General features: G+C 30.2%; 4 protein-coding genes across 9 annotated transcripts; 3 read left to right on the forward strand and 1 right to left on the reverse strand.

Annotated features, from left to right (window-relative positions):
- Positions 1–267: 267 nt before the first annotated feature.
- LOC109594564 (SET and MYND domain-containing protein DDB_G0273589-like) lies at positions 268–5,097 on the reverse strand. Of its 3 annotated transcripts, none has more exons than XM_049964387.1 (5): positions 4,891–5,076; positions 4,506–4,829; positions 2,197–3,364; positions 1,708–2,035; positions 268–1,341 (listed from the first exon to the last, which is right to left on the reverse strand). In XM_049964387.1, exons 2-5 carry the CDS (start codon positions 4,795–4,797, stop codon positions 1,126–1,128), a joined length of 2,004 nt encoding a protein of 667 aa, XP_049820344.1. In that variant the 5' UTR covers positions 4,798–4,829; positions 4,891–5,076; the 3' UTR covers positions 268–1,125. The 3 variants fall into 3 exon arrangements, with proteins under 3 accessions (XP_049820344.1, XP_049820348.1, XP_049820349.1); XM_049964391.1 differs by adding an exon at positions 1,530–1,635 and having other exon boundaries at positions 1,173–1,341; positions 4,506–5,097; XM_049964392.1 differs by adding an exon at positions 1,530–1,599 and having other exon boundaries at positions 1,173–1,341; positions 4,506–5,096.
- Positions 5,098–6,002: 905 nt separating this feature from the next.
- On the forward strand, positions 6,003–9,311 carry LOC109595661 (solute carrier family 41 member 1). Its single transcript, XM_020011116.2, has 2 exons — positions 6,003–6,292; positions 7,749–9,311. The coding sequence occupies exons 1-2, from the start codon at positions 6,197–6,199 to the stop codon at positions 9,099–9,101; spliced, it is 1,449 nt and encodes a 482-aa protein (XP_019866675.1). The 5' UTR covers positions 6,003–6,196; the 3' UTR covers positions 9,102–9,311.
- A 2,468-nt stretch (positions 9,312–11,779) lies between these two features.
- On the forward strand, positions 11,780–17,862 carry LOC109595578 (solute carrier family 41 member 1-like). 4 transcript variants are annotated; one of them, XM_020011002.2, is made up of 4 exons: positions 11,780–11,947; positions 15,934–16,267; positions 16,406–16,585; positions 16,655–17,862. In XM_020011002.2, the coding sequence occupies exons 1-4, from the start codon at positions 11,937–11,939 to the stop codon at positions 17,645–17,647; spliced, it is 1,518 nt and encodes a 505-aa protein (XP_019866561.1). In that variant the 5' UTR covers positions 11,780–11,936; the 3' UTR covers positions 17,648–17,862. The 4 variants fall into 4 exon arrangements, with proteins under 4 accessions (XP_019866561.1, XP_049822008.1, XP_049822016.1 ...); XM_049966051.1 differs by lacking the exon at positions 11,780–11,947 and adding an exon at positions 15,113–15,201; XM_049966059.1 differs by lacking the exon at positions 11,780–11,947 and adding an exon at positions 15,451–15,621.
- An 864-nt stretch (positions 17,863–18,726) lies between these two features.
- LOC109593910 (EH domain-containing protein 3) lies at positions 18,727–21,421 on the forward strand. The gene is made up of 2 exons (XM_020009077.2): positions 18,727–20,236; positions 20,618–21,421. Exons 1-2 carry the CDS (start codon positions 18,844–18,846, stop codon positions 20,815–20,817), a joined length of 1,593 nt encoding a protein of 530 aa, XP_019864636.1. The 5' UTR covers positions 18,727–18,843; the 3' UTR covers positions 20,818–21,421.
- Positions 21,422–22,316: the final 895 nt, after the last annotated feature.

Below are 22,316 nucleotides of genomic sequence, written 5' to 3' on the forward strand. Positions count from 1 at the left end.
ATCCGATTTGGGGATAAACTTTGAGGCATCTTTATTGCACAAGATACATAAACGTTGCTAACATATTAGATATAATTTTTAACTAAGTGATCTGTGAATGAAGAAAGAGATATTTGCATATACTATAACCAGTTGTTGACAAAAACTTGGATTTAATAGTTATTTTTGATAGAAAAAGCCTTCTTACATTTAATTGTTAGTTACCACAAAACCAACAGTTTCTTCAGTTTGTATCAAATTAATTAAAACATTAAATAAACAAAGAAACTAACGGCAAAACTACCAAACTTTATTATCTTATTGTTAGATTAGATTTACATAATTCATTTTTAATTTTTTATTTAATTACCGTTGTTTAAATTCCGGCCTGAGATAGTTTTAATTTATTGGAAATTCGAGTGTCCTAGATAAAATATAGCCAAAAAGGATAAAAAACCGCTTGGATATTTTAAAGGAAATTATGATCACACTTTTAGGAGTTGACTACACATACATAGTAAATAATCAAATTTTAACAATCTACAAAAAATGCGTCTAGCCAAATATTTACTTATTACACTTGTAAAGCAATCAGAGCGTAAATAACATGCGATCTATTATATTTATATCCACAGCGCAGATTCATATATTTTTATTAAATCTTAATTTGTCAATGTTCTTATTGCCTCGTCGCATACACATGAATCGTATAAGTTAATTTAATCGGCGCTCTGGCTACATCCAAACAATAATACAAAGCAAAATCATAATACAATATATTACAGAACACTAACACAAATACAGAAATATATAACACTAAAGCTGGGCAGAATTTTCGTACATTCATAGACGTAACAAAAATTAACTTTAATAGTATGGTATTCTCTACATTGTGCAGCTTAAAACCTCTTAGATAGGTCTTAAACATATTTTCTGAGGCTCCTTTACCAACTGATGTTTCCTTTTGGGTAGTAAAGAATATAAGGCATAAGTTATTTACTCTTAATACATAAGTACTTATTTAGATTATGAAGAAAATTTATTTTCTGCCCTGCTTTAAAAATAACTAAGTCAAAAATATAACTAAATACACAACAACAACTATTAAAAAACTTTGATATACAACATCTCATTTAGGTAGTTATTTTAAATGTGAGACAAATTACCCTTGTAACCATATTGTTTATTGCCCATATGAATCATTATTATCACTATTCGTTTTTTAATCCTCGATATTTCGAGGCCCGGAGGAACAGTATATTGATACAGTATACTCAGACTTTTGGTGAAGGAGTCCAATGCTCTCTGAAATTGCTTCGCCTGAAAATATTCTTCAGCCTGTATCAAAATGTCGTGCAATGTCTAAAAAACAAAACATTTATTAGGATATTTATATATAAGGAATCGAAATTAAGTTTCGACAAGTAATTTATTAAAAGGGTTGTACAAACATAAGGGAAACGTAAGTGTTCCATGCAGAATGGTTTTAATATCAAATAAATACATGTTTGGGGAAGAAATGACGGTTACAGAAGAAAATAAATTTTCACCTTGTTCAAAACTTGTGATATCCCATAACAGTATGTTCCTTTCTGTATGGAAACTAAACAAATAACGGACCTGCAAGCCATTTAATATTTTTAACTGCGAAACAAGCTAGAATTTAATAAAGTGTGGTGGTTATTAATAAAAATCAGCATAAGAGGTCCCATCTAAGGATATACTCACCGTAAGTGCTTGAAGAGGTTTAAAGACGGTGCCGTTCATACATTTTGGACACACTAATACTGGCGCTTGTTCTGGGCCAATTACAAAGGTGTTGGTGCATCGTTTATTGGTACATTTTACATTTATATTCGTCGACATATTTTCATACAAAGGCCAGTTCTCTGTACATGCTTGGCACGTACAATTGAATAAATATGACTGACGAAGAGTATTTTGTCTAGTTTCTAACGGGTCAAGTGTAAAGCACATGCCATAATTCTCATAGATCACATCTCCAGCTTTAATTGGTTTCACCGACCTGGATATCTTTTTGTTTTTTATATTGTACCTTCAAAATATTTGTTACAATGTTTTTTGTTTTCCATGCGAGTCGACCAAATTGTTTATCAGTCAAGATAAAGGTCATATAAATTATTTATGAGATATTTACTTTAAATTTAAGTAAATTTCCCAATAAATAAACATAAATGTAATGAAGAAATTACATACCTAGTTAAAGAAGGATCACAGGAGTGATTGAACAGGGACATGGTGGGATATATTCCAGCCCCCACAGTGTAATTTTCATAATACGTTTTCTTGTCCTGCACAGCCACTGGATTAGGGACGTCCCTAAGTTCGGAAATGTCATGGGCGTTGTACTGGAGTATTTCAAGATGCCGATAAATAAGAGCTCCAATGAAGGCTTCGATTTCAGTCAATTTTTCGGACGGGGATTTCTCACCGAAGTATTCAGTTTGTTTCAGCAACTTGAGCAAAAAACTCGCTATCATCATAAAATGCAAAGATTCGCTCTTTGGACGGCTCGATTCGTTCCTGCAGAGGAAAAATAAGTTGTCGTAGTCGTCAGATTTGTACACTTTCTTATTTATACGTTTCTTTTGGCAGTTAAGTTTTAAATATGGTTTGAATTTTTTGTACTGGTCTTTAAAGAAGCTTAACGGATTTTGTGTTATAATTCTTAGAGCTAGGCAGCAATTAACTGAGGCCTGTGCCGCAGCTAGTATTGGAGAAAGGGCACATTCTATTTTATGATATCCGTCATTCGCCTTATTTTCACATTCAATACTACAAAAAACAACGTGTGCGCAGTTGCGACATGCCACTGGAACTCCCACTGATGTTACACAATGCTGACAATTTACTAATGCATTGCTTGCAGTAACGACGGAAGCATAAGGATCTTCGCATGCAATAATAGACCCAAGTGGAATATCTTTTTTGGCAACCGCATATCTACCCAGTTCTTCAGTTTCCATTATAGTTACGTCTTCCAGCAAATTGACGTACTGGGGATTCCTATTAAATTTATCAAAGTCTGTTGTATCCTCACTGAAGTCGTCGATTGGCTTCATACCTTTTTTTCTTAACGTCTCAATTTCAAGCTGTTTAGCCTTCTTAGTTTTGTCATCTAAATCCGCATGTTTTAGTAGCAAATCAACGGCCTCATCATAACATTTATTGGCTAAGATTGTGTTGCGTAAGGCATCGTACGACCTGGCCTGGCGCAAACGTACTTTCCACAACAAATTGTCGGGATAACTATTTAAAGTGCTCATATAGTGGATGTCCTTCAGAACCAATCTATGTTCATTGTTTTCAAAATTCACAGCAGATCTGTTGGAAATTAAAATGGAAAGCAATTTTTTACCAGCGTCTAAAACAGATTTTTACGTCAAAAGCTCATAGTGAAAACTAAAAATAGTTGTTAAGAAAGATAAGTACAATGTACAGTGGTGACCAGAGTAATAGTATGAAATTTAAAATTAAACATTTTATAAGATGTCTATTTTTTTTTGTGGAAAGAAAGAAACAGAAGAGGATCATATTAATTAACATGAAACATCAAGGTCTAAATATTGCTGACATCGCTAAAAACCTGATGCCCTCGAAAAATGGTTTACACTTTTATTAACAAACATGTAACAACACACTCAGTTGTCATCTAGCATAAAAAACAATTCCTTTTATAGGCAGACAATTTAGAAGAATCTGTAAACGAAATCATTTCTTGTCTTCAGTCATTTTCAGTAAAAAAAAATAAAATCGTACAAGACTAAAATTTGCACAAAAATATATTAATTATTCTCCAGAATTTTTGCAAAGAGTATTGAAGGGATGAATCCAAATTAAAAAAGCTAGGATCAGATGGTCAACTATATGTTGGTCGTCCTACAAAATTTGGACTTCTTTGATTTGGGATATGTTTTCTTGGTATAGGATTATTACTTTGAATTGATACCTCATCACTTAGAAGTTATAAGGAACAAAAGGTACCCTACGAAAAATTAACAATTTTAGATATGTTAATGTAAAAATGTTAGAAAATTTTAAGCTACAACCCACTTTGTAGCACCTCTGACATTTAATCCTGGGAGTCTCACAAGGGTAAGAATAACATAATTAATAGTAATATTCGTGACTGATATAACAGTAATAGTTTTTCTACCTTCAATGCATTGCACAACCAAAATAAAGGGACATAAATGTACATTGGGTAGACAAACATTAACAAGTTATATATAACAAATATATATTTTTGAAATGCTATAATATTTCTCTGAGCACCACTGCAGGTCTCTTAATTTTTAAGGTGAAGGAGTCTTTGAGAATATTAACAATATAAAAATACTCAAGATGTTGAAGCCAAATTAAAAATGTAAATAAATAAATAAAAATTTATTTAATTATAAAACATATTCTTAAAAGAAATTAATCTATAGCCACACAAATTACGAGACTAAGCACTTCTCTGATCCAAAAAAGGAAACACAAAAATGGTGAATCAAAATAGTTACCTGTGTCTTGAGGACACACAATGATCCCTTCATTATATGCTGCCAGAGCATTTTTGAGATCCTTTTTCCCATAAAACTGATTGCCTTTGACCTTTTGTGCTTCGGCCACTGTAATATTTTTACCTGAAGCCAGACTGGAGGTGGGTATGATCTTGTGGGTCGATGGGTATAATAATTTAACTGTTTCAACATTGTCATGAGAATACTCAAACTTATCTAAATCAGTCAGTGGTATTGATGCAATGGCCTCAGTGCACCAGGAGTGAAGGATATTTGAGATCTTTTCAGCCATTTTGCATCAGCCTCACACAAACAGTGCACAATCTAGAATTAAGGGATCTATTTATACATTGCTATGTATAATATGCCGGCAAACTGATGCCACCTCACGGATGCGTTTATATAAAAGTTAGTCCAAAATTCTTTTGAAATCTACATCTTTGTTTATGTAATTTAAGTTTTGTTGTTCCGCGTCCTTTATTACAAGACAAATCTTGTAATAATAAACATAAATCGCCCAGAAAGTCGATTGTTTACATCGGCTATTTAAAATGTTTAACCTCAAAACGAATCATAGACAAACCTACCGTGGCATATCATAGATAAACAAGCAATAGACGGAAAGTGTGTATTACGCAAAAAGCAAATATCAACGCTAATAAGGAAGTAAGTGTATATTTATTTACAAGCAGTCACAAACATTCATATACACTTGGAAACACGTTCAAATAAGACGAATAAGTTCTTCATTATCATACACATTTTTTGGATTTTTGTGCACTTTTTAAAAACACGATTTTATATATAAATTTCGGATTTCTGAAATGATTTAAATTGTTACGTAATAAACAACAATAACATTGCATAAGTATTTAATTTTTTAATAAACAAACTATAACTAAAATAAAACAATATGACCTTGGTGCATCTGTCTTTAAATTTCAAACATTCCATATGTCACAAACAAATTAAACTTTAATTTTATTAATATTGTAGCCCAATTAATAGATTAACTTTAAAATGTGTTTCTGATTGTTACAATAAATATAATTCTTGAACTTTTTACACATAATATTTCCTCAATAATTTTAATTAACCAACAGTAGTTAATTATAAAAAATTTTATCCATACTTTTAATAGTGTAAATCGAGATAATTTAGATCTAGATTATAATTCACATCGATATTCAAATTAGAATATCCATAACTTGTACGGTGAAATTGTTTTCTGTATTGATTATTTATTAAATGCGCTTATTTTACAAGTTTAAAAATGTTTTGATTACGGTTTCAATCGTCCGACAACTAATCGGTAATCCGGCTCTGATTAATAGAAACAAAATATTGTAGACTTTTATTACGGATATGAAGCAGATAATTGATTTTGTCCTCTGTTAACAATGCGGAGTGAAAAAAGACGGGCGCGTCTCAGCTTTTATTCCGTCTATGGGTGTTATATCAGTTGGGTGTCCTGCGCATGTCAGAACCCGGCGTTGTCGTGTCAATTTTGACGTTTCTGTAATACGAAATGTTATTTTCCTATAGCAACCCTTTTAGTACGTGTCCAGCAAAAATTATATTTTTTTAATTTCGAAAAAATTACAACAATATAACACGCCACAATAGTACTTGACAGTTTTTAGTTTAGAATGATTAGAAAATATTAAACATGTATTTTTTAATTAGTTGCTATGGCACGAGATAGAGTGGGAAATTTAAAACATCGAAAAATAAACAATGACCAATTGAAAAAGGGCAAAAGAATGGTTGAGGACGATCATGACTTCGTAAGTACAAGTTTTGCATTTAATCCAGTTGGAATCTAATTGGAATCTACTTATCTGTTTTATGCATGTTTATAATCAATTTTGCATTCATATTAATGTTTATTTACGTTGAAACAGTTTTATATAGTGTGGTATTTGGACAACAATATTTTTCGTATATATACCGCCTATATATATTTTTTTGTTTTAATATATTAACATTAATTTAGTGCTAATTATCTTTAGTCTGCGTTTTAGAAAAATATGGTAAATGTCTTTTATTATATATTTATAACATTAGTTTTAATCAAGTGAAAATTAATGACCATTTGGTAGTCTAGTTTAGATACACATATTTTTTATTAATAAATTCATCTATATAATTGTATGAAATAATGCTTCCTTTAGTCATTACATTAATTTAGAAAATATTTAAATGATTACTAATCAATTAGTAATTTATATGAACATTTATTTATGTGATCATTCTTCTTCTGTGAGTCAGAATAAGGTAGATGTAATAGAATATGTTTTCACTCACAATGTGTAAGTGCAATATCTAAATTATTTCATATTACAAAAAATGTTAATAAACTGTATACAAATATGAGTAATTAATGCAGAATTATCACCTAATGTATGATAAATATATTTATCTCTAACTGGAAATTTAAGTTTACCTTGTTATATTTGTATATAATTTTATTTAATAATACAAGAAAATCTTGGTTAAATAAAAATATTAAAATTCATTATTTTGTATCTAGGAAAAGATATAAAATAATGAAAACAGAATCACACAAGACAGAATTTTGAAATAATCATGTGTTCTGTGTAAGTTGTATAAAACTTACGTGAAATCCAGGGGAAATGATGGAATAAGAAATTTTAAGAAAATATATATTTATATAAGCAATTAATGCAGAATTATCACTTAATGTATGATAAATATATTTATCTCTAACTGAAAATTTAAGTTTATTTTGTTATATTTGAATATAAATTTATTTAAAAATACAACAAATTCAAATAACTGGAATAAATTTAATTTTCGTAGTCATTTGATTATTCTTAAAATTAAAGCAAATAAAAATATAAAAGTATATTTTTTATACAATTTTTTAAATTAATTTATTATATCTAGAAAGTATATCCCAAAAGAGAATCACATAAGAAATTTGAAATAATCATGTGTAAGTTATATAAAATATTGATCTCTTGGAAACCAGGAGAGACGAGAAATTTGAAATTTCGTTGTGCTAATGGTCAAAATAATAAAGATTTTTAAAATGTCACTTGTTGTATTTATTATTTATTTTTATTACTCTAATTAACGGGACGATATTCATTATGATATGCACTTTCCATAGATCAAATAATGTGAGATAATGCAACTTGAGTTAGTAACAACATATTGCATAATTTGTAATTATATTTTTATCAACATCTTAAGGGCATTTATTTTGTTTTTTTTTAGGAGGAAGATGATATTGACATATCATCAGACACCCGAGTGTTGCTAAACCGAGAGGAAAGCGATAAGACTGACATAACTATTGTACAAAAAGAGCCATTATGGGTGACTGCAGTACAAATGTTTATACCATTCTTGCTGGCTGGCTTCGGAATGGTGGCGGCGAGTTTGTTACTTGATCAAGTTCAGCACTGGCCCGTATATCAAAAGGTGACTGAGGTTTATATTCTAGTCCCGGCGTTGTTGGGTTTGAAGGGGAATTTAGAGATGACTTTGGCTTCAAGACTGTCAACACATGCAAATCTGGGACACCTGGATTCAAGAAAACAGCAGATTAGTTTGATTACAGGGAATTTGGCTTTAATATTGTGCCAGGCGACAGTCGTTGGGTTCTTGGCTTCAGTAGCTGCTGTGATATTTGGTTGGGTTCCAACTGGAGTTATTAACTTGAAACATGCTCTTTTATTATGTGCCAGTAGTGTAGTAACAGCTTTTGGTGCCAGTTTTATACTAGGTTTAGTTATGGTTGGTGTTATTATGATTTCACGGCACTTTAACATTAATCCTGATAATGTAGCTACTCCAATAGCAGCTAGTTTAGGTGATCTAACAACACTAGCATGCTTATCTTGGTTGGCCTCTATATTTTATCACACCATGGATACATATCCATGGCTGACTACTGTTTTCATCATTTTTACCTTGATTTTAGTTCCTGTTTGGGCCTGGATTGCCAGTAAAAACCAATACACTCACACTGTTCTATTCTCTGGTTGGAGTCCTGTCGTGACTGCTATGATCATCAGTAGCATAGGAGGTTTAATTTTGGACTTTACTGTCTCCCAATACAAAGGAGTTGCCGTTTTTCAACTAGTCATTAACGGAGTCGGTGGTAATCTAGTGGCCGTACAAGCTAGTAGAATATCAACTGAGCTACACAGCATGTCGCGCCCAGGTCACCTACCATCTCACATGCAAGTTTGCATAAGTCCGTGTTCAGCATTTTGTGATAGCAAAGAGACTAGTCATGCAGGTACAGCAAAAATGCTGATGCTGATGGTTATACCAGGACACCTCATATTTTCCTACACAATCAGCTACCTTCAGGCTGGCCATACGTCTTTCACGTTTATCTTCATGGTCGTTTATCTGACTTGCGCTTTACTCCAAGTCATTCTTCTCTTATACATTGCCCAGGTCATGACTCTGAGCATGTGGAAACACGAAATTGACCCTGATAACTCGGCTATACCTTATTTAACAGCATTGGGAGATTTATTGGGGACACTACTTCTGGGTATTGCGTTTCAATTTTTGTATCTTATTGGAGATAGAGACAGTGATGTCGGGGATTAATTATTTCACTTAATAATTTTGTAATGTATTATTATTATTATTCCTAAAAATTTATTAAATTTCAGTATTTTTTATTGTAAATTTGTTTAAATTGATTCGTAAGGATTATACATATGTATACAGTTATGTTATAAAGATATATAAATTTCAAAATCTATACAAGGTGCTATATTGTTGTATATAAACTATTTAATAGACTTTTTTAATATTTATTGTTGTTTTATTTGCATTTTTTCATAATGCCTTAATATTACAAAATCTTAAAAAAATACCCAAATATTTATATACAGCACAGTTACATATTTTTTTTAGTTTTACCCATATAATACAATATTTTTTAAAATAGTAAATAACAAAATATTTGTCCTAATAAGTATTCGTCATATTAAAAATACATATTAATATACCAAGAGTTGGCAATGTGCTTAAAGAGCCAACATCTCTTTGAGGAAAAATTATACAAATATCCTGGATTATACTATGTTTGAACGTATAAGTAACACAAAGCTGTAAGTGTGTGTGTAAGATTTCTGAATAAAAATATATTTCTAGAAGTATACAGTAGGAGAAGCGACTGACCCGTCTGAATTTGAGAGAGACATCATGTATGACAGAGAGGGTAGACGTGTGCCCATAGTGGGAGACTTACTGTCTCTATCGTTCATGTTCTCTGTTTTAGGATTCAGGTGGATCAAATTCTTTTCGTGCTGTATATGGTATAGTTCTCGACTCGTAGGCAACCCAGATTACACAACTACTAGAAGACAAGTTATATTTATTAATTAGGTATATTGTATTAAAAATATTATTAATAACAGTCTTGACAAAGAAAAAAATTTGTTCATCTGTTTCTTCTTAAAAAATCTTTGTTTATTATAAATTATGTAGATATACATTTATATATATTTTTTATACAATTGTTACAATAAATTAATATGAGTTTGTGATGGATGGATACTTTTAAAAAATATATAGAACCATGTAAACGAGACCAGTAGTATTTATTAACTTGTAGTTGACTATCAAATTTTGCTCATAATCAGTTAATATGTATTAATATTAAATACAACAATTTTAAATAAATAATAAAACAAGAATAAAGAAATACAAATAAAACTAAAATTAAAAGATAATATTTAGGTTTAAATTATAAGTATAATTTAAAAATGTGAATCAAATTTGATATTTGATAATGATCAATCAAGTATATTAAATTAACACATGAATTAAATTAAAAAATAAATCTTTATAATTTACATTTTACATTTAATTTAATTTTACATTTAATTTAATTTTACATTTAATTTAATTTATTTAATAATAATAATTATTTATTCATTGTTTTAGTAATTCTGCAATTAAATATATAAATTGGACTGGTATAAAGTAGTCAAATATTTAAGAATTTAGTTAAGTAATTTTCATCTAAAGTTTAATACAAAAATAATTCAAGATTTTAAATTTTTATTACACAATTTTTTAAAATAAGATAAATATTATATAACATTTAATAATAATAGTAGTTAAGATAATGAGTTAATAATTGGATAGAAATCATATATTTTTTAAAGAAAAAAATACTTGAACTGAGTACGTTTTGTAAATGTTAAAATTATTTGTTTAACGCATGACGTATATTTAAAAATTATGCTTCAAGTCAAGTTAATAAGAATGACAAAACCCACAGCTAATTGCATTTCTTTTGTTTATTAAAAATGTACATTGTTACACTAATTACCTTTTTATAAGATAATTTCAGTATCAAGGCTTTGAAAATTATATATTACAACATCCTGTACCAAAAGTTTATTTTGCTAAAATAGCCAACATTTAATTTATTCAATGACAAAAATCTGCAATTCTCATAATTTATTTTGACGAAATAATCAGGACCGTAATGATTTCATATTAAAATAAATATTTATTGTTTTAACATTGAATTGTACTCGTGCAGTATGTTGTAACTCTAACAATTAATATTTATATAGTTTTAAACATCAAGATTTTTTTATTAATATATTTTCACTACCACAACAAGTTATCATTGAATTGGAACAATTGAATCAATGAAAGGGAAACCACAAATTGTGGCGCTTATTTTATTATTCATAAAAATTTAAGACGTTGATGTGGACGTTACCCCAAAAGTTTGAGATGCATGACCACCCCTCAGTTAAGGGGCTGAATAAATGGTGGGTCTTATTGTTAGAAACAAAAGAACAGAACAAGAAATGTTTGCGGTATTATTTTATCTAAAAATAGGTCAAGGATATTATGGAATTTTCTCCCCTTGCTAATGGAGCAATCAGTCTGAAGTACCACTTTTCAAGAAAAGAGAACGCACATTTTTTTAAATAGGCTGGCACGTGAATTGGTCGAAATAGAAAAATTGAAAACCGTCTATTTTTATCTGGAAATTGAGATTAATTATGCAGATCACGTATGGCATTAAAAGTGCGGAAGGAAAAGCGGTTAAGATGAGAAGACCCGGATAGAAGTTGCAAATAACAAGTCAAGGTTCTTGTTCATAGCAAATTCATGAACCCATTTTCACGCATTTAAACTATCCTATGAGGGCGTAATAGTATAATGACTGTAATAACTTAAAGCTATTGCTGTACAATTGCGCATATACATTTTAGAATAAGAGTCACAATTGTAAGGTGCAAAAGCTCCGTCCAGTCAAGATTTTAAACAAGTCAGTCAACTACAGTAGAATAGCGAAACACATAGTGGTGGCAGTGCTAAACTTTTTAAATGTATCCAAACGTGGATTATGAATTTTGAACATGATGTTATATTCACTAACACAGGTTGCAATAAAAGAATATCTAGATGACCACCGGGTAAGTATTAATTTTATTAACGTATTCCGCGATTTATTTTCGCAAGTGCCCGTCTCGTTTTTAAGAAACAGGAAATTTGTGATTACATTCAATAAATTCGTGCTGGCCTTTTAAGTGAACGCATGAGATATATTCGTATATGACACCGCTTCGACTTCCTTGAAAAATGGCTTGTGCCACAAAAATCGCCGAAATTAAACGAATAATTAAAATCATTTTGGTTTTGTAATAACGGAAAATTTCACTGGCTAATTTTTCAACTAACGCACTTTGTGACAACAAAAAAGTCTTTAATGCCCTATATTATCATAATTTCTCCATAAATGTAGGTCAATTGTCAATAGACACAACAATAATATCACTGCACAAAATGCATAGGTATTTTCATAATAGTTAATATATTTATAGGCTCAATCCTATTTAAAATTATTAAATAATTTTATGTAATTGAATCAAATTATGATTTATATTCCATTTTATATTTACATATAAACATCATAAACTTCATAATTAGGTGACTGAATATGGATGTATCTAAAATATTATTAAAACATGTTTTATATAAAATCATCAACAATATACAAATTAAATAAACAAATAACAGAATTTGACCATTAAGGTTTGCTATTGTTCAAACATTAAATAAACTATATATCTACGACTCCCGAAAACAAAATAAAAATTAAATTTTAACTATGTTACACCATCTATTACAAATGAAATTATCCATTTTAAAAAGGCATAAATAAATTAATTATTTCAAAATTGAGCATAATTCTGTTTATCTTCATTTACCTCGATAATTTTCTAAATTATAAATTAATTTTAAACTTTCATTAAATTTTCTACATTATAGTTATATTGTTAATATAAAAAAATAATTATGTATTAATAATTATTATAAACATTGTATAGCAACGTTTCAATATAAACGATTTAAATATTTTTATGGAAAATATTCAATTCTTCAATCAATTGATATATGACTTTTTATTTATTGGTCTATTTACTGAAAAACTTATTTTTTATATTATATTACATCATAATGGGATATCTAACCTAACCATAATAATTGATTATAATCATTAATAATTATAAATTAATTGTTTGTAATCATTAATATTAATAATCAGAAATTAATTCAAGCTTTTTTTCTATTAAAATTTTATGAGTTTATTTAATAATAAGTTTTATAATTTCAAGAGTTAAAATAAAAAAGAAAGGTTTAAAATATAAAAAGTTATCATTATTTTAATTCATTATTACTAATTAAGTATAAGTTTTGTAATTTAAGAGATCAAAATAAAAAAGAAACATTTAAAATATTAAAAAACATTAGTATTTAAAGCAATGCATATACAACAAAACTCATAACAATTTAATTCATTAATTAATTAGTTTTGAGGTTGTAAAACTTAACTAATCTTGTAAATTAAAAAAAAACTGTAATTATACTTCTATATTTTTTTTCAATAACACTTAAAAATGTGTATTACATATTTGTATGTTTATTAATATCAACACACACATTACACATTTACACACACGTAATGTCTTTATATGTTTAGGTTTATTTTTAGATTGATATATTACTTTATTATCAAAAAGGTGTACTATTGGTATAGGCAAGTAAATTTTTAATGCAAATATGTGTTATAATGGTATGTAATATTTACTAGTAATAGTCAATATCGATAGGAATCTATCGATAATGTGTAGCTGATATAATTTAATAATTCAAAAATTGATGTTAATTTTTAGAAAGTTCATATTATTTTATCAACATGCATAAAATAGGAAATGTGTTTTAATTAAAACTTATTGAAGTTTTTTATTGTTATAAAAAATAATCTAATTTTTATCATTATATTATTTATATTTGATTAAAATTTAATTCAATAATCTGGTTTATTAAAATATTAATAATAAAAACTAATGTTTTATCTGTCTTAACATATTTAATGCATATTTATATTTATATAATAAAATATAAAATTGCCCAATTACATTTTTATGATAAAATTGATTCACGTTATAATATTATATATTCTCCTACCTATTTAATTTTTATTTAAAAAATTTATTAAAACACAATTTATGTACCCAATTATAATTTCTAATATTTATTTTATTTATATGGAATGCTTATACCAATTGAAAGGTTTTTTAATGTTGATTATTTATATTTTAAGATGCACGAAATTATATGTTAATAACGAACACCCTGTATAAAATATAAGAGTACTAATAATGGTGCCTTAAAAGATGGTTCTTGTTTAATATATGAACTTTCCAGCGTCAAAATTGGTCAAAATAACTCAAAAACTATTAGATTTGGATATAGGATATGGTATAGAATAGAATAGAATTTAAAAATCCAAAAATATACATTCCATTGATAATAGCAAAATTGATGTCACTTCCGGGAAAACCGGAAATGAAGTTTTGTTTAAAATAAATTAGAAAAGTACTTCAAGTTATAATAAGATATCATTGTTATAAAAATTTGAAATCAATACCCTTTTCCATTATTTTCTAATGAAAAATTGGCTGAATCTCCCTGTATATTAAATATTTTGTTTAAAACAACACAATGCGATAACATATAATAATTTTAAATAAAATTTTATTTAACCCAATATAATTTTATTCCTCCATGATAAGTGCAAATAAGAGTTTTATATTGGAACTGGAAGTATTTTTCTAATTTTATATATATTTTTGTTAAATTTTGACCTTTAAAGTGAGAAATTTAAATTTATTTTTTTAAATCAGTTAAAACATTTTTAAATAATAGCTTTAATATCTGATTTTGAGACAATTTAGGTTTCAAATTTTATTTGAGACGAATTATCACCAATAGTTCCTACAATCTACAATTGACCTTATAAATAGAAATTATTTAGCCCTCTTTAGGAAATTACAAGCCGATGTTGCACAATGTTTCACAAACACTATAAGATTCCGTAAGCAATATGGCTAAAAAATTACAATAATTCCTGACTTAAGAATAAAATGGCAGCCAATTAATTAAATTATTCCTGTTGTATTTCCCAAAAAGATTTATTTTTTTAAATATTTCTAAAAAGATTCATTTTCCACGTTGTCTGGCAACCCTAAAGTAGACAAAAACCAATCGATAACAGCCGGTGTCTACAGTCTATCGCATGATGTAGTCGGGAAAGCATTGAAAAGGCTTTTCGGCCTAAATAATTCGTAAAAATCATTAACAAATTCAACAACAACCTGCCAAGGTAATTAATATAAACATAAACAAACAAATTAAGGGTTTAAATCATTTTTAATACCAGCTAAACTTACCGCGCTACTGCATGAATAAATTGTTATTGCATATGATTAGATATTTTACAATCATTTGCTAAAAATGCTTTCGATGTAATTATAATTAACAATGTAATAGCAAAGCAGAGCATCATATACTTATTTGTGATCTATATAAATTAGTAGTGTCATTTAATGAGTGAAACGTGAGTTAAATATTTTTTAACTAAAAAACGTTGGAAAAAATATTTGCTGAATTTTAAAAATGTCGATAACAAATGTTTTTATACTGTTTAGTTGACGTTGAACTTGTTAAATATTGTTTTTCAAGTTGTTAATAATTATTTTTTGTATTAAATGTGTGTGATCACATGCAAAGCATTGGAAAAATGGTGATTTCATAATTTAATTTATCATAATTTTTTACTTTAAATACCCATTGAACCTTAACTCCAACTATATGAATCAAATAATAGTTTTAATATGTAAATTATGTCTTATGTCAGCTTCACCTACTAAAAATTGACAGGTAAATCTACATTATTACTTTTTTCCTTAATTATTCACGACGCAGATAAAATAAAGACCTTTTTACAGATGTTAATATGTCCCATGTTGATTGTAGTTAATACTAATTATGGTACAATCCTCATTTCTATAAACGATATCTTGCGTTCCTATATTGTGATTTCCGTTAATTTCAGAGAAGAAAATTATGGATCAGAAGCCATGGAGAGTGTCAATATCAACAACGTACAATATTTGCAAACGAATTCGGAATCACCGTGCCCATCAAGTGCCTTCGGAAGCAATCAGGCCGTAGACATGGAAATAACTCTAGTAAATACTTCCCCAACACAAGAAAATAGTGACAATGACAATGGCAAGTTGCCGGATGTGGTTGTTGAGGCCACGATTTGTAACAACGAGGATCAAATCCAGGAAACATATTTTTCCATTGCAATACAAGTGTTCATTCCATTCTTAATTGCTGGTTTCGGTATGGTATTCGCTGGACTGGTGTTAGATAAAATACAGGTAATGGACGTGACAATTAGCATATTTTTCCCCAAAAAATCAGTTTCAATACATAACATATTCAATGTTAAGGAAACACATGGTTTCCAACATGTAACACCCACTATGAAGATATATTGATTCCCGATTACTTTGCAGCATTGGCCTGTTTTCGAGGAAATAACTGAACTAGTAATACTGATACCAGCTCTTTTGGGTTTAAAAGGAAATTTAGAAATGACGCTTGCTTCGAGATTATCTACACAGGCCAATTTGGGGCACATGGACACCGCGAAACAGAAAATTAGCATCATTGTTGGTAATTTAACTCTGATACAGGTAAATGCAAAAATTCCCATTTTTAATAAGACATGTCCTAACACCATTAATATTTTTTTAACGTTTCAGTGCCAGGCAATAGTGGTGGGATTTTTGGGTGCCTTGGTGGCCGTAGTAATGGGGGGTATCAAAAGCAATGACGTTGAATTAGATCATGCTTATCTTTTATGTGCTAGTAGCTTAGTTACAGTTTCTATAGCTAGCTTTGTGCTTGGATTAATAACAGCCGGTGTAATAGTATTTTCTCGACATTGTCACATTAATCCGGACAACGTCGCTACGCCGATTGCAGCCAGTTTGGGTGATATTACTTCGTTGACTTTATTGTCATGGATTTCCAAGATATTATATGAAACTACTCAGGATTGGCTGGCCCCACTAATAATAGCGGCCTACATTCTAGCAATACCTCTGTGGGTGTGGATAGCCAAAAGGAATCTTCATACAAAAGACGTCTTGTACCACGGTTGGACGCCAGTAATGGGTGCTATGATGATAAGTTCCATGGGGGGGTTAATTTTAGATTTTATGGTTTCTCGTTTCGAAGGAATAGCAGTATTTCAGCCTGTAATAAATGGTGTTGGAGGTAATTTAGTGGCAGTACAAGCTAGTCGTATATCAACAGCTTTACACAAGCAAGCTGAACTTGGTATATTAACAACGGAAAATAATGGAGATGAAGACAACGTCATATTTATATCTCCCGTCAAAGGATTCTGTGGAAAGGGGGTGCATGCAAGGACTACTAGAGTTCTCATGTCTATGGTCGTTCCAGGCCATATCATATTTATATATACCATAGATTACATGAAAGATGGAGACACATCACTTAACTACTTATTCGTAATTGTTTATCTGTGTGCTGCCATGATGCAAGTAGCAACATTACTGTATGTAGCCTATATCATGATTCACTGGATGTGGAAAAGGAAGATCGATCCAGATAATTCTGCTATACCATATTTGACATCAATTGGAGATCTATTAGGAATATCATTATTAGCAATTGCTTTCCAGTTTTTGTACCTTGTCTCTGACCACGATACAGAAACTGGCAACTAATCATTACAGTTCTGACCTGTTCACATTACTTCGTCAGAAATCTCGTGTTGTTGTGATAATAATGCAAATGAAATGACAATAGTCTATGTTGTTTTCAAGTCAATTCAACACAAAACTATTTAGAGAAGAAATAAATGTTATTTTATTATTAGAACAAAGATACTATAACAAAGATGTATTTTTCTTTTATAGAAATAAAAATAGTAATGCAAGAACCTGATTTTTATTATGTAACAAATTTGATATCATTTATCATTTATATTTATCTACTCTAAACCTAAAAAACTTTTATATCAATCCAAAATGTTAAAATTTTCTCTTGATATTAATACGTTAATTAATTATATCATATATAGGGGATTCCCAAAGGGTTTGTACAAAATTTAGACATATATTGTTGGGACCAAAGTAAAATACTACTAATTACAAATAAAAAAGAAAAAGACACTTTTAATACTCTATTTCGAAAAGTACTTTATTAGGGAGAGCGTTCTAAGGACCTTTAACGGATATCTTAAATACGTAGAAACTACGCTACTGTACACGCTTAGTACATATGTACTAACTATTAGTAGTGCATATTCACAACTCGGAAGTAACTACAAAATGAGGTAATAAAATTTATAGTTCATATTATATATTTATTATATTATGTAAGAAAAGAATTTTTAATGTTGAATAAGTGTACCAGATTTTTATTTAAAGTGGGTTGCCTAGTATTCGCATCGGAAAACTTTAATGTATCCATAAATAGTAAAAATATTTTACTAATATGTATATCCATAATAAATGTATGTATATAAAAAATACATAATGCGAAATATACTAAGTACATATGTAAAATATGTATAAATGTTGAATTGATGTCGAGTTTTGTGGGTTGCAGATACTACGGCGTTACTATTAATAAGTAGGCACGAAGAATATGCATATTTCATCATCTAATAAGAATCAAATTGCCCCAATAAGACATTTCTCGCATTGGCTAATTGACATGTAAATTTAAACAGTTGTCAATTTATCTATACTGCGTGTACGATTCACGCAGAAGCGCTGATAGAAGAATGGCAACGTGGATGCACTCCCACCAATCGTCCAACTCATTCTTAATCACATAATTCAGAAATATGTCAGTTTAGTAATGTTCCAATTTAATGTTATTTATTAGTTAGACAGTGCATCTAAAAGACATCAAAATGTTTAGTTTTTTAAAAAGGGATGATAAACAGGAGGTCTACGCCGGCGTTCTGGATGGACTGAAGAAGATTTATAAAACCAAATTGTTACCCCTCGAAGAAACATACCATTTCCATGATTTCCATTCACCAAAACTGGAAGACTCCGATTTCGAAGCGAAACCTATGATATTGTTGGTCGGACAATATTCCACAGGTAAAACTACTTTTATTAAATATTTATTGGAAAGGGACTTCCCTGGCATTCGAATTGGGCCTGAACCCACAACCGATAGGTTTATTGCTGTTATGTATGATGAGAAGGAGGGTGTGATACCCGGTAATGCGTTAGTGGTTGATCCTAAGAAACAATTTCGTCCGTTGTCGAAGTTCGGCAACTCCTTCTTAAACCGTCTGCAGTGTTCAACAGTTGATTCGCCAGTACTACAAAACATTTCGATCATTGACACCCCTGGTATTTTGTCCGGAGAAAAGCAACGAGTGGACAGGGGGTACGATTTCACGGGCGTTCTAGAATGGTTTGCCGAAAGGGTTGATAGAATTATTTTACTTTTTGACGCCCATAAGCTGGACATAAGCGATGAGTTCAGGAGATCCATCGAGGCACTCCGAGGGCACGACGATAAAATACGTATTGTTCTAAACAAAGCCGACATGGTCGACCATCAACAGCTCATGCGGGTGTACGGGGCACTCATGTGGAGTCTGGGTAAAGTCCTGCAAACGCCCGAAGTGGCCAGAGTGTACATCGGTTCGTTCTGGGACCAGCCGCTCAGGTTTGACACGAACCGAAGACTTTTCGAAGATGAGGAACAAGACTTATTCAAAGACTTGCAGTCGTTGCCTCGGAATGCCGCTCTGAGAAAACTCAATGACTTAATTAAACGTGCCAGACTGGCCAAAGTTCACGCTTATATAATATCCGAACTGAGGAAAGAGATGCCCAGCATGTTTAAAAAGGACTCCAAGAAAAAGGAGCTGATTAAAAATCTGAGCACCATCTACGAGAAACTCCAAAAGGAGCACCAGATTTCGATGGGCGACTTCCCCGAAGTCAAGAAAATGCAGGACATATTGGGCAACCAAGATTTCGCCAAGTTCCAGCCGCTGAAACCCAAACTGCTGGAAATAGTGGACAAAATGTTGTCGGAAGATATTAGCACACTCATGACGAAAATTCCTTTGGAAGACGAGAGCACAAATAACACACAGAAGCTCAAAGGCGGCGCCTTTGTGAACGTCGAAGACAAAGTGTCGCCGTTCGGCTACAAGAGAGGCGAAGGCATCGACGCCGGAGCCGGAGAACACGACTGGATCGTGAATAGGGATAAGGACAAGTACATGATGATATTCAATACACTTAATCCCGTCGATGGAAAAGTCACTGGAATGAGTAAGTCGACTTTTAAATTAACATTAACATTCATTACATATTCATGGTGCTGTATAATTATACAAATTTTGGGTCTAAACTGCAGCACCGTACGACAGTTATAGACAAAATCTACTGTCACGTAGCTTAAACACGAAACTGATACTGATTAAGTGTTATTTTTGTAAAACCACTTATAATGACTTAAAATTTGTATGCAAATGATTTAAATTAAAGCAATTGCTGTGATTGAATTTTTTGAGTAAAATTAATTAGGTCACTTTTTTGTAGTAAAACTACACGTTTATCTCATAGTGATGTAAAATGATACATAAGCTAAACAGTTGGTTTATATTCAAATTTTAAATGTACATAGTTATTTGAAAGAATATATTTTTTTAGCTGCCAAACAAGAGATGGTCAAATCCAAGCTTCCTAACACAGTACTTAGTAAAATCTGGAAACTGGCCGACATCGATAAAGATGGCATGTTGGACGAGGACGAGTTCGCTTTGGCCATGCATTTGATCAACATCAAAACCGACGGTAACGATTTACCAACCGAACTGCCAGTCCACCTGATTCCCCCATCTAAAAAGTAAAAAACGTATTTCACAAGTGCTATTTGTTATTACTGTATTTGTGCCTACAAGAAACACGTTCACAGTCGTCAACTGAAGGACCCCCGAATCGCAATATTCCTGTATTATATATTTGCTTTGTTTGTGGCCACCAGACGAAGCTTTACTTAGTTAAAAGAAAATTGTATACCAAAAATAGTTATGTATATGATATTTTGGTGTCTCCTGTATATTCCCAAAATTGTATAAAAAAGTTTTTGGTTCGATATGTTTTAATTTACGCATCACATGCAGAGCAGACGATGGCGAATGTTATTTTATTTATCGGGTAATTTGGGAATATGCAGTATAACTGCAATATTAGTTAATTTGTACCAAAATTTATTCAAACTGTTTTTATAAAGACATGTGATAAATCGTACAAGTGTATATTTGTATTATATCATTGTAGATAAGTTTTTAAATGGTACATTTTCACTAGATGTTAGGAATGTATTTTTATATATTATTTGTTATGTATTTTCCATATATTTATATGCACCTGTAGTATATAATTTAAATAAATTCATATCATGTTCATTTCAATTTTACTATTCGTTAATTTAATAAAATAATAATAAATTGATTTGGACGTTTCATTTGGAATTAAATAATCCCTTTAATGATTAACCAAATCGATTGCGTAACGCCGGGTGTGTCGCATCAATTGTCGGACGCTAATTTAAAAAAAAAATTACGAACTGATCAAGGCGATTACACTGTTTACATTCCTATATGGGTTAGAATAAAGTTTAAAGCAAATATTTATTGAAACAAATTGGTTTTTTATCTATAAACGGAGCCATTAAATAAGTTAACAGCGTTTACGTGTTGATGGTTATCTTTATATCCCAAAATAATAACCAGGCGAAATATTTCCCTGTGGTTTCGGTTACGCTGTAGTGCGTCAATTTTATGATTCGTATTGACGGAGATTTATTACCAGGGAATGTAATCGTTTTCCCGTTTAATAAAGTACTTAGAAGTTTTATGCTAATAGTAACGTAGGCATTTTATATTCAAGCAGGAACAGTGATTCTGTTAAATGGATATTTGCATAAATAATAAAAGGATGTCAACCCGATAATTCAAGGCAAATGGGGAACGTTTTGTATTAAATTAGGTTGTGTGACAACATAGGAATAAATGCACTATTGAGTCAAAACTGGGATAAAAATTTTAAAATATACACATGCATTGACTGACACAATACTAACTAACAATAGATTGTTTAATATTTTATCTTAAAGTGGGTGTAACTGGAGTATCTCAACTTGTTATAAAACATATCTCAGAAAATATTTCTACTGATTCGTGTAACCATTATCAATTATGAATCAACAAATTTTATTTTTCAATATTATGAAACACGTGAAGTGAGTGAGTGATGATAAAGATATCAAATCGAACAAATAAATTTTGTTTCATCAAGGGCAAATCGGACTTCAATTATATTATCAATGTGCACTCAGTTTTATGCA

The sequence above is a fragment of the Aethina tumida genome, chromosome 1 (genome assembly GCF_024364675.1).
Source record: "Aethina tumida isolate Nest 87 chromosome 1, icAetTumi1.1, whole genome shotgun sequence".
NCBI lineage: Eukaryota > Metazoa > Arthropoda > Insecta > Coleoptera > Nitidulidae > Aethina > Aethina tumida.

Coding starts and splice junctions, on each gene's coding strand:
- LOC109594564 (XM_049964387.1), bottom strand. CDS start 4,797: ATGGCTGAAAAGATCTCAAATATCCTTCACTCCTGGTGCACTGAGGCC. Junction 3,365..4,505: donor TGTGTGTCCTCAAGACACAG/GTAACTATTTTG, acceptor AATCTGTTTTAG/ACGCTGGTAAAAAATTGCTT. Junction 2,036..2,196: donor TGTGATCCTTCTTTAACTAG/GTATGTAATTTC, acceptor AATATTTTGAAG/GTACAATATAAAAAACAAAA.
- LOC109595661 (XM_020011116.2), top strand. CDS start 6,197: ATGGCACGAGATAGAGTGGGAAATTTAAAACATCGAAAAATAAACAAT. Junction 6,293..7,748: donor TTGAGGACGATCATGACTTC/GTAAGTACAAGT, acceptor GTTTTTTTTTAG/GAGGAAGATGATATTGACAT.
- LOC109595578 (XM_020011002.2), top strand. Junction 16,268..16,405: donor TGGTGTTAGATAAAATACAG/GTAATGGACGTG, acceptor ATTACTTTGCAG/CATTGGCCTGTTTTCGAGGA. Junction 16,586..16,654: donor GTAATTTAACTCTGATACAG/GTAAATGCAAAA, acceptor TTAACGTTTCAG/TGCCAGGCAATAGTGGTGGG.
- LOC109593910 (XM_020009077.2), top strand. CDS start 18,844: ATGTTTAGTTTTTTAAAAAGGGATGATAAACAGGAGGTCTACGCCGGC. Junction 20,237..20,617: donor TGGAAAAGTCACTGGAATGA/GTAAGTCGACTT, acceptor ATATTTTTTTAG/CTGCCAAACAAGAGATGGTC.